General features: G+C 48.6%; 1 protein-coding gene and 1 pseudogene across 1 annotated transcript in view; one reads left to right on the forward strand and one right to left on the reverse strand.

The window, feature by feature from the left end:
* The window catches only part of SLCO5A1 (solute carrier organic anion transporter family member 5A1), a 75,709-nt gene extending 67,861 nt beyond the window's left edge, over window positions 1–7,848 (reverse strand). Inside the window, exon 1 of the mRNA XM_032127311.1 lies at window positions 6,636–7,848. Coding sequence (XP_031983202.1) covers window positions 6,636–7,572 — 937 coding nt within the window. The 5' untranslated portion in view covers window positions 7,573–7,848. The remainder of the gene's footprint in view (window positions 1–6,635) is intronic.
* A 1,905-nt stretch (window positions 7,849–9,753) lies between these two features.
* On the forward strand, window positions 9,754–11,260 carry LOC116443806 (annotated as a pseudogene).
* Window positions 11,261–14,146: the final 2,886 nt, after the last annotated feature.

Raw genomic sequence — 14,146 nt, forward strand, 5'->3', positions numbered from 1 at the left:
CTGCTCCGGGACCACAGCAGGTGGAGACACTTGTCTGCACAAACCAGCCCCGCAGCAGAGCTTGACAGGGAAGGGAGCCACTCTCCAAGAAAACATTATTCCCAAGTTCAAGCGGGTGAAAAGGGCACTGTCAACCTCAGAAACAAAATGCTAACCATTTTGACAAATGCTAAGCAAGGGAAACAACTGGACCTGGGAATTCAGTGAGTTTCAGAACCCTGGATCCAATCCAGTTTTTGTCCTTTAATATGAAGAGAAAGAGACAATCAGGGAAGCATGTGCCTAAGTCTCTTCTTGCTCTTAAGAAGGGCAAAGTGCATTTTGCCAGTTACTGGAAGTGATGCTTTGTCAATACAGCTGCTTGTGAACAATGCCATGGCTCATGGCAAGGACACAACTGGAGAGATGCAGAAAGCATCCCTAAGGGACATGACACTGGCAGAGCAAGTGAAGATCTACCACTCACAACACTAAATCCTGCAGGCAGAAAACTTCAGAGCAAAGGCTGCCCCCCACTCTTCACTGAACTCACTGTATGAACACATTGCTTAAACGGACAAAAAAACCCCAACCAACCAGCTTCTCTAAATGCTTAAGAAAATTGTATCTAGGATCACAGTACGAAAAAGAAGTATCAGTCCACCTATGGAGTAGGAAACTAAAGCGGAGAAGAAAAGTAAGATCTTTCTAGCTCCTCGGTTATACGAAAAGACAATAAAACTGCCCAGTGCTACTGTAAGTAATTATTAGGAGCTATGCAGGAACTGTGCCTGCTGCCTGATCAGCATTTTAACCAAAAAAAAAGATGCTACAGAGTGCCAGAGAAGCACAATATCGCACCATCTGAGTGTTAAATCATCTGTGTGAGAAAGCATTATAATCCATATGCACAAATAGAGCTGCAGTCACTTCACCTGCATCCCAAGATGCTCCCTACCCCCAGCCGAGCACAGCCTTCTGCTAGTGCTGCCCAGCTGAGTGTTCAAACAAAACAAGCATGTGTTCCACAGAATCATGGAATCACAGAATATGCTGAGCTGGAAGGGACCCACAAGGATCATCAAGTCCAGCTTGTAGCCCTGCACAGGACCATCCCCAAGAGTCACACCATGTGTCCGAGAGCATCATCCAAACACTTCTTGAACTCTGTCAAGATGGTGCTGTGACCACTTCCCTGGGGAGCCTGTTCCAGCACCCAATCACCCTCTGGGAGACAACTTTTCTTCTAATATCCAACCTAAACCTCCTCTGACACAATTTCAGGCCATACCCTCAGGTCCTGTCACTGGTCACCACAGAGAAGAGAGCAGTGCCTGCCCTTCCTCTTCCCCTCACAAGAAAGTTGTAACTGCAGTGAAGTTTCCCCTCAGCCTCCTCCTCACAGACACAGTGACCTCAACTACTCCTCATACGACTTCCCCTCAAGGCCCTTCACCATTTTCACTGCCCTCCTTTGGACACTCTCTAATAGCACCCAAAACTGCACATGATGTTCAAGGTGAGGCCACCCTAGTGCAGAGCAGAGGGGAAAATCCCCTCCCTTGCCCAGCTGTGCCTGATGCACCCTAGGTTTGTACAAAAACAAACTGCTGATAGATCAAGTCTTAATGCTTGCCTGTGGATAAAACAAGATGTGGCCTTCCCTCAGATAAAGTAAAATCATGTATCTGAGAAATAAGCTTGGCACACTTCCCCTTTACAAGGAATATAGAGCAAGCAATAAAAAATACTGGTGAACACGCCCTTTGGCTTCAATTTTTGATTCATAAAATCCTGCCTCCTCACAGGCATGCTGTAAAAATAAATGTACTATTTCTGTAGGGTTTACCAACTATAGGGATCAATGCTGAGAAAACCCTGTAAGAAACTAACTTTTTTGGATATCAGGAAGCAGGAAGCATATTCCAAAGGTAAACCAAAAGTGGTCATAAGCTGAATGGTGAGAATAAAATTAAATGCTGGTCAGCTGTTTCCCTGCTGCTTGATGGTCCCTCCTGCTCAGCTAGAAAGTTGATCCTGTCTCAGAAAACCTCAATAACCTTGTAGCATCCACACAGAGGACCTGCTGCCCTCGGGAGGCTCCAGTTCCTGTCTCCCAGGGACATTTGTAACCCCAGAAACAGCCAGACCAAAATGGGTCAAAGTGGCACAAAAATCCAATGCTTCCTGTGCCAACATCCGAGCAGCGGCATGTAACAGAGATCTAGCTTGTTTGGCAACTGCTGTGGGACCCAGCAAGTAGAGGTGGCGGGTTTCTGATGGAGTGTGTGAAGCTACTCCTCCTGCCCTCTCCTTCCAAGTGAGATGCGGATATAGGGGTAGATTTAACTAGAAATACAACAAATACAATCATCACACATACATATATAAAGACTTTGAGGAAGTCTGTAACAAAAACATGAGGGGTACACAGAACATCAGTCTGTAAAATGCTGGAATAAGGAGGTGTTTTCCAAACAGAACGTAGTCACAGAATTATACCACAGTAACTGTTTACCTAATAATAGAAACAGCAACCCACAAACAATCCTCATGAAAACAAAGCAAGAGTTCAAAATATTTTTGAAACTTGTCTAAATATTTATTCTTTTTCCAGGTTATGAAATGATTTTATTTCCCTGGCTTTCAGCAATTATCTGTACCAAGCCCATTTGCACAGGTTTATCCAATTTTTCAGCCATTATCTCATAAAACCTTTATGAATTTTGTGATTACAGTTTGTTCCAAAACCTAGGAACAGTCTGCATGAAATTAAACTGAGACACTTTTCTCATATCATATCCTAACCAGCCTATAGTATTCTGGAAAATGAAATAAAATATCCTTAGCACAATGACTGATTTGTCCACTAGTCATTTTGGGGGGGTACTGGTAGAAGCCATTCCTGAATGTTAGAATATTTCATTAATGCAGTGTTTCTGTTAAACCTAATACTGCCTCTCTACGTGTGAATTTTTAGGGTAAATTCCTTTTTTATTACAATATCCACTTGCAAAAGAAGAAAAATATTTAAAAATTATTCAGGTACTGTAATGCCACTACTAAAACTTCTAAGTGCCACACTTAATTTTGAAGAACTGCTTTTAAAAGTCCTGATACAATCATATGGCAAACTCACATTCAAGACAAACTGTTGGATCCCTAAAAAAACCCCACAGTGTTTAGAAAAATCACAGTGTTTTAAGTGCTAGAATTTGACAAGTAGCAGAAACACCACCAAGTGTACAAAACAAGACTCATGAAGTCCAATTCAGCTTCAAACTGAATTGCAATTAATTTAATTGGATAAATACTTGAAAGAAGAACCTGCACACATCAGGCAGCTGACAAGAGACACGTCACAGTACAGCTGAGCACAGAAGAGAGAGACTTTGGAGGAGACAAAGACCACTTAGTGACTGCCCAGTTTTTATATAGTGTGCAACTTCCCTTTTGGATTATCTGTGATTAAGGGAACCAGTTCTTACATTTCCTAGGCACCTGTTACAATCAGGATTTGTTTCCAAGCCTGATGTCACACATTTCTCAAAGTTAGCATCAAGGGCATCAAAGTGTTGTCAAGTTTAAGGGACGGGAGGACCCGGAGGTGGCATTGCTTCACAAGGAAGGAACATCCCACAGAAGAGCTCACACACTGCTATGCAGGCAGCCCAAATACACATCCCTCCTTGGCACCTTTGTCCTACTAAAAACGACACAGCACCTTGTAAACTGGCACCATGCCATTCTGACAGATGGACTTATGTGTAGGCAGCCAAGAGACTATGTATAAGCATCAAATATGCTTTTTGAGAGGAGGACTTCCAGCCAGGAATGTTAAAACAGCTGTCCACATTGAGCTTGCATGCCTACACTTAAGAGGATATGCTATCGCCACTAGAGCCCTGAGCTGGATTAACTTGAAAAATAAGTAAGATAGCTTCCACAGCCACATAAGGTGAGTTTTTGCAGAATCAGGATTAGTGATACTCAGGGGGGCTTTACTGACCTACTGTTAGTGGGCACACTTGCAGGGTCAAAAAGCTCACCAGTTCTGCAGCCCAGTGAACTTTTTATCAGGTGCAAGCCTATATATTTATTTTCCTTTGGGAGAAAAACATAGAATGCAATATCAGCATGATTATGAACAAACAGGTTAGTGTCCTTCCATTTTGTGTTAGAGGATACTTTATTAATTACTATCCACACTCAAACACATGTCTGTGCGACTGGGATTTCTGTCACTGGGCTTTCCTCTCTTTTTAAAACCTCAACCGCCATGGCCCACTCTGAGACTTTTTGTTAGCTCATGCCTACACACAAACATACATTTTACATTTTGACATCACTTGCATAGTTTTCCCCAGTAATAGAATCACACCAGCTGGAGAACGAGGCATTACATAATACAGGATGTGAGGTGGCAGGCCTGCAGAGCCATGCCCAGGCCACTTCTATTCCATCCCTGCACCTGGCTGGGCTGTGTGCTGCCCACAAATCCCTCTCCTCAAGGACATGCAACATTCCAAACCATTGAGAAGATCCAACAAAAACATGTTTGCTCACATCAACGTGCCAGTGTTCTTTTTCCCCCAAAACCTCAGACTCTACTGCTGCCCCTCAAAAAGTCATAGGCCTAAGTCTAAAGTAAGGCAAATACTCAAACATTAGGAAGTAAAAAGCTTCCTCAGACATCCACACTATTTAAAAAAGATAATGCCAGGATTTCCAACACCAGACAACATTGCTTCTAGCCCTGAGCAGCTTCAAGACTGAATGGAGGTGATGGTATGTTTTATTCAATGTTTAAACACACTTTGTGTGCATTTTAATTCTCCCTGTGGTCACAATCAAATCACAGGCATACATTTTTCACGTACACTGTAGCTGCGTGTACTCATCTTTGTTCTTATGAATCACTAGAAATGAGCTTCAACTCTACAAGCGTCCTCCCAGTACAGATCAAAGCTGCCTTCGGTGCCTGGCGGGCACAGGGTCACATGGAGTCTACCCAGCTGCTGGTGCCTTTTACCTTCGTTAACTTTGCAGCAATTAAAGTTACCTGAGTCACTTCATTACAATTTCCTGTGCTAGACGCCCGTCAGTGGTAGGCATCATTTCTCCTGCATAGTGAGGATTTCCCCCCATTGACCTTGCCTTCCCCTTTGTTGAAGAAAGATTTCCTCCTCTCACACCGTTCACCTCTTTTACCCTTCATTCTTCACCTACAGCATTTCCATTTCCTTCTTTTTTCCGTGTTTTTGAGGACTGTGTGAGATCACCTACTTGCAAAAGTTCCAAACTACAATTTAGTAACCTCAGTAACGAGCTGTTTTGTTTTTTTATACTACCAATATAGTCGGTGCTAGGTTAATCTTAATTTCCACACCACTTAACCTTTCTCAGATGGGAGAAGAGAGGGAAAAAACACTGTCAAATACTTCATCATGCAGATTAGCAATGCAGTGAATACTTCTCCCTCCTTCCAAAAACTGCCCCAGGCTTTTTCAAGACACTGTGCACAGACTGTGTATGGCTTTAAAACGGTTCAGGGAACAGTCAAATTGCCAAAGAACAGGTCAAAAGGAATAAAAACGCTGATCCGGATCACTACTTTTGCTTAGTAAAGTAGTTATGCACACACCCCACAAGTGTATTACTTTCATAAATGTGTGTTTTACATGCAATTATTATCTCCATGGCTATTGTAAAGCCAAAGTAAATTGAACTGCACATGGTAATGCTGAGTATCCAAAACCCCTTAGCAGCTCTCTCAGCCCCCTAAGTGCCTCTCGTTATATGAAAACAATTTGAAGGGGTACATGAGGTTCATTTCTCACAGAAGCTTGTAAGGTGCTAATGCAAAGTCAGAGAGCAGCCAATCTTCTTATACATTACACAAACTATCATGATCAAACTCCAATAAAGTTTAGTACCCAGTTATCTGAGACACTTCTTCCTCCCACCACCGCACAACTATCAGAAAGACTTGTCTGTACCTGCTGAAAAACGTGTGCCAAATTAGACTCTCATTTCGTTGTGCTCCTTGAGCTACCCTAACCAAACTCAACCCTAAAGGTTTTCCATGCTGGTTTATCGATGGGTTTTTAACTCTAAGATGCCAGATGATGTATCAATGCCAGTCAAAATTCATTGCTAGTTAAAGGCAAATGAATGCTGGAAAAGTAAAATGAAGCATGCCAAAAATCTCTTGAAGTGCTTATCGAACATTAACATTACAGAGACTTTACTCTAAAGGCACACTAACCAGAATTTAGAAATATAAAGCTTCTGAGTTTTGAAAGGGCACGGCAAATTTTAACACTGCTTTCTGAAAAAGTCACCGGCTACTGCCAAGTGCTGAAAAGCACTAGAGAAGACGGCTTTTTCTGCTGTTCTATTCCCTGTGCAGGAGAGTGTGAGCACAACCGCTTTTAGGCACACTGTATTAGCCTCACCTGTTACTACTGTTCACCATGCCACAAAACATTTTAAAACAGGAAAGAATGGCAATTTTACTTCAAAAAGTCATTTGAAAAGGAAAACTTAGCACAGATGTTGTTCAGCAGGACCAAGGCAGAGAAGTACCTGTAACTGGCCCCTCAGAGAGATTGGGGTTCAGCATTCAAAGTACCCAGGTACTTAAGTTGCCTTACCTAGGTACAGCGAGGCGTTTTCTTTCTTGACATTGTCATCTAAGTAGGTTGGTCCCAAGGTATAGATGGGTGTCGAGCCCATGCCAATGAGGATTTGGGCACAAATGAATAAAGCTACATAGAGAGAGTGGTCATTTCCACCGGTGTCCTTGATGCAGGCCGACGAGTCCCACTGCTCTTTGGCAGTGCCATTGCCGGCCACGCACAAGCCCTCGTTACTGACGGAGGAGTTCAGTTCCTGGATCTGGTACGGCGGAGAGATGAAGTGAGGTAAGGAGAAGAGCGCAGCGCCCAGGGCGATGAAAAGCCCCCCTACGGCCAGCCAGAGCGGCCTCCGCCCGCGACCCCCGAAGTAGCTGATGAAGACCACCACCACCAGGCTCCCGATGTCGAAGCAGCTGACCAGCAGCCCCGACTCCGAGCTCTTCAGACTGTATCTCCGCTCGATGGTGGTGATGACGCTGCTCAGGTAGCCGGAGACCATGAGGGACTGGATGAAGGTCAGGAAGCACATGCACACCAGGAAGAAGCGCGAGTCCGCCAGCACTGTCCGCAGGCACGCTCTGCCCGGGGGGCCCGCCAGCAGCAGCGCCGGCGGCGGCGGTGGCAGCAGCAGCGGGGGGCCCAGGGATACCCCTCGGCCGGGCGCCGCCGGCTGGCCGCCCTCCGTCCTCCAGGGGAAGCTCCCGCTGCCGCAGGCGGCGGAGGGGGGCCGGGCAGCCCCGGCGACGGCAGCGGCGCCCTCGCCCCGCTCGGCCTCGGGAGCCGGTCCCGCAGCGGGGCTCGGCGGGCCGCCGCCGCCGCCCCCCCCGGCCGCCAGGGGGGAGCCGAGCGCGGGCAGACTGCGGCACCGCGGCGCCTCCGCCCGGCCCCCCGCCGCTGCCGCCGGCCGCTCCGCCCCGGGGAGCCGCTGCTCCGGGGTCCCCGCCGAGGCCATGCTGAGTCCGGCGGCGGCCTCAGAGGAGCCCGGCCGGCTCCATCGCCGCCGTGCGTCGAGCGCGCTGAGGGGCCCGGCGAGAGCGCAGCATAGCGAGGAGGGGAGGAGGGAGGGGAGGGGGGTGGCCCTAGCCGCGGCCGCCGGCCGCCCCGCCGCACGTGTCAGCCAAACTCCTTTGTGGCTCCATCCACCCTCAGTCTCGCTCGAGGGGCCGCCCGCCCGCCGGGGCGCCCGCGCTACCGGCGACTCCCGCTCCCCGTCGCCGCATGCCCGCGGCGCCGCGCTCAGCAGCCGCCCGCCGGGGCCCCGCGGACAGCCCGCCCGCCGCGGGGCAGCGCCGCCCGCTCCGCCGCCCACATGCTCCTCTCTTGCCGCCGACGCCGGTGACAGAGCTCCGGGGGATTGCTGCCGATCTGCGGGGCGGAGAGCAAGCACGGGAGGTCAGCGGTGCCGGCCCCAGGGGCCCCGTCCCTCCCCGCCGCCCCGGCCTCTGCCCGCCCGACACCGCGGTCTGCGCTGAGCTCCGGGGAGAGCCTCCGTCCCCGTGGGGGCTGGATCACGGCAGCGCCCCGAGGACCGCGCGTCCTTGGGGACGGCACATGGATTTACATAAGAGCTGGGGCGGCCTCGGCCAGAGCACGACCCTTTTATTTGGCGCCGGATGCGACAGCCAAAGGTCGCCGTGCCAAGCCTTTTATTTTCCAGCCTAAAAATAAATGCGCTGAAATAAATACTCCGCTACAACTCGGCGGCTCGGGGAGCGGCGGCAGGCGGAGGCAAGGGGAACAAAGCAGGAGCCGGGCAGCGGCGGCGGCGGGCACCCCGGGACCCGGCACCCCGGGGCCGACCTCGCCGCTCCAGCTCGCTCGGGTGGACCTCGGGACCGCGGACACTCGGGACTGCCGGGCGCAGAGCACTGCCCAGACATCCCTACCCCGGCAGCGGAACACGCCTTTTGCCTCCTTTGTCCGCTTTTGTCTCCCCGCCGCCTCCTGCTCGCTGCGGCCCCGCGGAGGGGCGGGCGGGGGAGGCAACGGCACCCGGGCAACCGCGCCCCGGCGGCGGATCTCCCCCACGCCCGGGGGGTGGGCAGCGGGCAGGGCGGCGGAGCCTGCGGGGCGCACCGGGCTTTCCTCCCGGCCGCCGCGAAGAAAAACGACGGGGCTACTCACCGAGCGTGCGGCGCGGGGGGCCGGCCGGCCCCGGCCCTGCGCCCCCGCCCCGCCTGTCACCCAGCGCCGGGTCCCCCTCGGCCGCCCCCACCTCCCCGGGCGCCGGAGCGCAGGCGCGCCCGCCGCAGCCTCCGGGCCGGCCGATGCCGCCGGGCGCTGGCGTGCCCTCCGACCTGCCCTCGCCGCTGCGCCGGGCCGCGGTTACCGGGCTGCACCTCCTCGCCAGGGAGGCCGGGCCCCCGCGGGACGGTGAGCAGTGAGGGCTTCATCCAGGGAAGGAGAGGAGCCAGCCCTTCCCTCCCCTCTGGGGGAGGGTGTGCTCGGTCGGTTCCCTTGCTCACCCGTGGAGCTGCTGAGGGCTGCAACTCTGCCCTCGTGGCTGAGAAGGTCCGCGGAGCGCCACGGTTGGCAGCCCCGGGCGGCGTTTAGGATGCTTAGGATGGTGTTGTATCGCCTTGTGCAAAAGGCGGAAATATTCGGAAGACAGGACCTCAATTACATCATCGGCTGAAAAGTGAGAAAAACGAAGGGATGATTTTCAAAAATTGTTAATTTTAAGGAAAATAGGCAGATCACTTTTTGTCCAGGGTCTTTTCTCCAATGCAAACCATCTCCAAAACTGAGAAGCACATGCGAAATACAGGAGAAGTAGTTTGGAGTTCACTCCTCATAGAGTTTTCTCCTAAATCCCTTTTTTAGGTTTGTCTAGTGTCTTGAATTGCACTGTTTTGTTTTTCTCTCAAGTCCCTGTGTTTAAACCTGTAATATCAGGATAAGGCTAAATAGTACTGCAAATTATTTTATTTGTTGTGGCTTGATAGAGTGTAAACTATTGAGGTATTTGTCCTTTTGCCCAAAATTTTTCCATAAAATAATACCAATAAATAGACCAAAGAAGTATATTATCCTACTACACATTTTTGAATAGTTAGTGGTTTTCTGGCAGGATGGAAGATTTACCATTGACTTTTTTCCCCTCCTTTAAAAAAAGTGTGTAAGACTGACTCATCACATTTGTTTAGTTTTTTATAGTCTGGATCAACAAGATAGTTCCACATAATAAAAGGTACCATTTTCCAGTTCTATAAAGCTATTATCAAGAGGTATTTTGATACCTCTTTGTACTCGCTTAACAGTTCAACTGCTCAAACTCAACACAGCCAAAACATCTTTTTTTTTCTTTGTTTTTCAACCGCAGTTTTCCTGTTAAGGAGCTGTCCCAAGTTTAGTGCTTGTCTAGGCCTGTAATTCTAGTACTCCATTTGAGGTTTGCGCAGTTTAGTGTTCCCCAGTTAGGTTTTCAAGGATTCTTGAAAAACTCATCCTAATGATTCTTTCTTGCTACATAAGGTCCTTATGACAGTTTCTTTTATTTCATTATCCCACAGCTAGTTGTTACTGCAGCTCCTCTCTCCTGCCTCTTCCACTGTCAGCTTCCCATGGCCACAGTTTCTGTCACTGCAGCTCTGGCACTCACCTCAGTGCACAGTAAGCTGAATAAACTCACTGAGGCAGCAGAAAACCAATCCAAGGGGGAAAAAAGGGTTTTGCTGGTTTTATGAGCTGAATCACTTCACCAAGGATGGGAGCACAAGAACTTGAAAAAAGAAAAAAATAAAGGGGGGAAAAAAAGAGGTCCATGGGGATAGAGGAAAGAGCATAATCCATTTCAACAAGAACAAGCTCTTCATTCAACCCCATCATCTCACATACATGTAATTCACCTGGTAGGCAGTATCCCTTCAGTCATTCCTTTGCACTTGAACTGGTACATGAACCAGTAACTGCAGTTTTAAGTCTGATGGATCATATCTATGGCATCTCAGTGCTGGCTTCTGTCCTTGGTTCACCATGCAACACTGCAGACATGGGGAAGAGTGGCTGGAAAGCTGCCTGGCAGAAAAGAATCTGGGGGTGCTAGTCAACAGCTGGTTGAACATGAGCCCATGTGTGACCAGGTGGCCAAGAAGGTCAGTGGCATCCTGGCCTGTATCAGGAATAGTGTGGCCAGCGGGACCAAGGCAGTGATTGCCCCCCTGTACTCAGCACTGGTGAGGCTGCACCTCAAGTGCTGTGTTCAGTTTTGGGCTCTCACTGCAAGAATGACATTGAGGTGCTGGAGCATGTCCTGAGAAGGGCAGCAGGGCTAGTAAAGGGTCTGGAGCACAAGTTTCATGAGGAGCAGCTGAAGGAGCTGAAGTTGTTTCGCCTGGAGAAAAGGAGAATGAGGCAATACTTTTATCGCTCTCTACAACTACTTGAAAAGAGGTTGTAGCCAGGGGGGAGTCAGTCTCTTCTCCCCAGTAACAAGTGATAGGATGAGAGAAAATGGCCTCAAGTTGCACCAGGGGAGGTTTAGAATGGATATTATGAAAAAATTCTTCACCAAAAGGATTGTGAGGCACTGAAAAAGACTGCTCAGGGAAGTAGTGGAGTCACCATTCTTGGAGGTATTTGAAAGACATGTAGATGTGGCGCTTTAGGACATGGTTTTGTGGTGGACTTGGCAGTGCTGAGGTAACAGTTGGACTCAATGATCTTAAAGGTCTTTTCCAACCTAAACAATGCTATGATTTTTACATCAGCTTTGGGATCTTGTTCTATGACTAGAATTCCTAGCCATTACTGTGTAAAACCAACAATAACTTTTGTGAGATTGCAGAATAGGAATAAATACACAAAAGCATTCTTCATTCCCATGGGAAAATATAAGGGCACAGCATTCTCAGCTTTCACAGCATTTGCAAATAGTACAGCCTGCAAGCAGGTACAATTTCAATTCTTTCTGCAGTGGCAAACCTGTCAAGAGAGAAACTTGTTCTTAGGACTATGTGAAGAAGTTTGTTTTCAGAAGTTACTCCACCCGACTACAGGTTTGTTGGGGTTTCAGTTTAGTCTTAGTTTTTTTTTCTGTTAAAGGAATTTTCTCCCATATGCATGTTGCTAGGGGACAAATAGCTGTATTTAAGAAAGACAAAAAGGGGGGTGGGGCGGGCCTGGCTACTCCTTTGTCTACACCTGGGTGTGGGGGCAGTTCGCTCTGAGCGTCCGGAGAGAGAAGCTGCAGAGAAAGGAGCTGCTGCTTCTTTCTTTTTGGCCGTTCTTTCTTCCTGCTGGAAACAACGCCGGGACCCCAAAAGCCGCTTTCCCTGCCCTGCTGGAGACCGGGCTGTGGCTGCCCTGCTCCGCTGCTGTTTCGAGCTTTCGCTACGCTGTAGCCCTGCTCGCCCTGCCTGCCTGGGCCTCCGTGGGGTTCTCCCATCTGGGTACATCTCGCCTGCCACCCGGGATTTGCGTTTGTCCCTGCTGCTCCAGCCTGCCGTTCTAGCCTGCTGTTCCCGAGAGCCCGGGATCGGCTGCCCAGGGGTTTGTGAAGCCTTTGTCCCATCCCTTCCCGGGATCCCAGGGCACCAGAGCCGCGTGCTCCCCGAGCTCGCTCCGGAGCGCCCCCTGCAGCCGCGGGGGAACCATCGCACCTGCCCTGCTCACCGGGAGCCGCCAGCGCCCCTGCCGGCTGCGAGCGGAACTGCACCCGAGGGGAAAGGGCCCGACAGCCGAGAAGGCTGGCACTGGGTTTGTGATTGTTGGCTGTTACTGCCAGAGTTATTGCTGTTTGTTTGACTGGTTATACACACACACACACACATATATATATATATATATATATATATATAGTAAGGAACTGTTATTCCTATTTCCCACATCTTCGCCTAAAGGCCCTTGATTTCAAAATATAATAACTTAGAGGGAAAAGGGGTTATGTCTGCCACTTCAAGGGGGGGCTTCTGCCTTCCTTAGCAGACACCTGTCTTTCAAAACCGAGACAAGGTTCTAAAGTGTTTGACTTCCTTGCTTACTTTTGAGTCTGAATAGTTAAATAATGGGTTGGCTGCAGTGGGTATGAGCATCCAGCACCAAGTGATGAATGGGAAATCAATATTACTCTCTTCACTTGACAGGTTGATTACAGAAGGCATAACAGTGGTACCCAAATCCACAATAAAATAGAAATATATAAAACTTACTATACAAAATTTCTCCTTTTAAAGTTTTACCATAGTGAATTTAAAATACACAGTATCTCTCAAACACAAAGCAATCACTTGGTGTTGCAGACCAGCCTGTTTATGGCTACAACTGCAAAAGAACATAGTTCCCATTTTGCTAGATTAAGGACATGGGTAGACATCCTATTTTGATTTATCTGTGTTAATGAAAGACATGAAGTCAGGAATAGTGAAAGGCATCTTAAGAGTTCCTAAGTTCCCAGCTGACAACCTCCTTCCCTCATGGGCTGCCCTACTGCAGTGGCAAGCGCTCACACAGCGTTCTTAGCTGCTGTTCTGTGAGGGACAGGACCTTAAGTCACAGCTTGGTCTCATGAACTCATCAGTTCCAAAAGAGACGGTACCAGAGCTTCCAAGGCACCATCTTTTTAAGGTCACGCTTTAGTTGGTGATAGTTTTGAGGCTTTACATAGTACTTCCTTGATAGTTCAAGAAGCTGGTGATGCCCAAGAAGTACCTCAGCATAGTCTATTTCAGGCCACAAAGAGAGGAAAAAATTCAGCTAAGGCTGGCATGAGTTGATGGCTCTGCTTTTCCTTCAGTGTTTCATATTTCCAGCCAGGTTTTCCACTCGATGAAATGTCACAAATGCAGTAAATCAACACACTTCTCTTCCTTCCCCTTTTTTCTCACACTGCTGCCATTTTTGGGCAACATCTGTTCTTCATTCCCAGCCCAATATTAGTAAAGGAATAAGCAAAACAGGGTGTGCATTAGGAGGCTAATGGACTTTAGATTCTCCAGGAGCATGAGCATTGGGAAGCATAAAGCAAAAGGGGGGAAAAAAAGAGGTCCATGGGGATAGAGGAAAGAGCATAATCCATTTCAACAAGAACAAGCTCTTCATTCAACCCCAAGTGTCCATTTCAACAAGAAGTGTCACTCCTCAGGGACCCTCACCAAGCTAGTGTCCTAATGAACTCCCAAGGGCAGCTCACTGCTGGGAGACAACAGCTCATTATTTTTATTTGAGATGTCAGAGAGAGCACTTGTAACAGCAGATCCTATACTAAAGAGCTCGTTTAGTACAAGAAGTGAGCTTAACCACAGTCAGATACTGTTGGGAGACATCCACATTAATGTTTGTCAGTCTCCAGAGAAGAACTAGCTACAGTCTCACGAATTAAAAAAACCATGAATGCCGGGGAGGTGCAAAGCAATAAGGGAAAGGGAAAGGAAGAAAAGAGAAAATCTCAGAAATAATGGTTGAACTTAAAGGTGACAGCTATCAGTATTAACACTATACACGTCAGAGAAGAAAGGACTACCTTTTCTCACTGAAGTCATTCTTCTACATTATAGCCTGCCTCTGCCATGCACTCCCATGCAGAGAGC

The sequence above is a fragment of the Corvus moneduloides genome, chromosome 1, assembly GCF_009650955.1.
Source record: "Corvus moneduloides isolate bCorMon1 chromosome 1, bCorMon1.pri, whole genome shotgun sequence".
In the NCBI taxonomy this organism is placed as follows: Eukaryota; Metazoa; Chordata; class Aves; order Passeriformes; family Corvidae; genus Corvus; species Corvus moneduloides.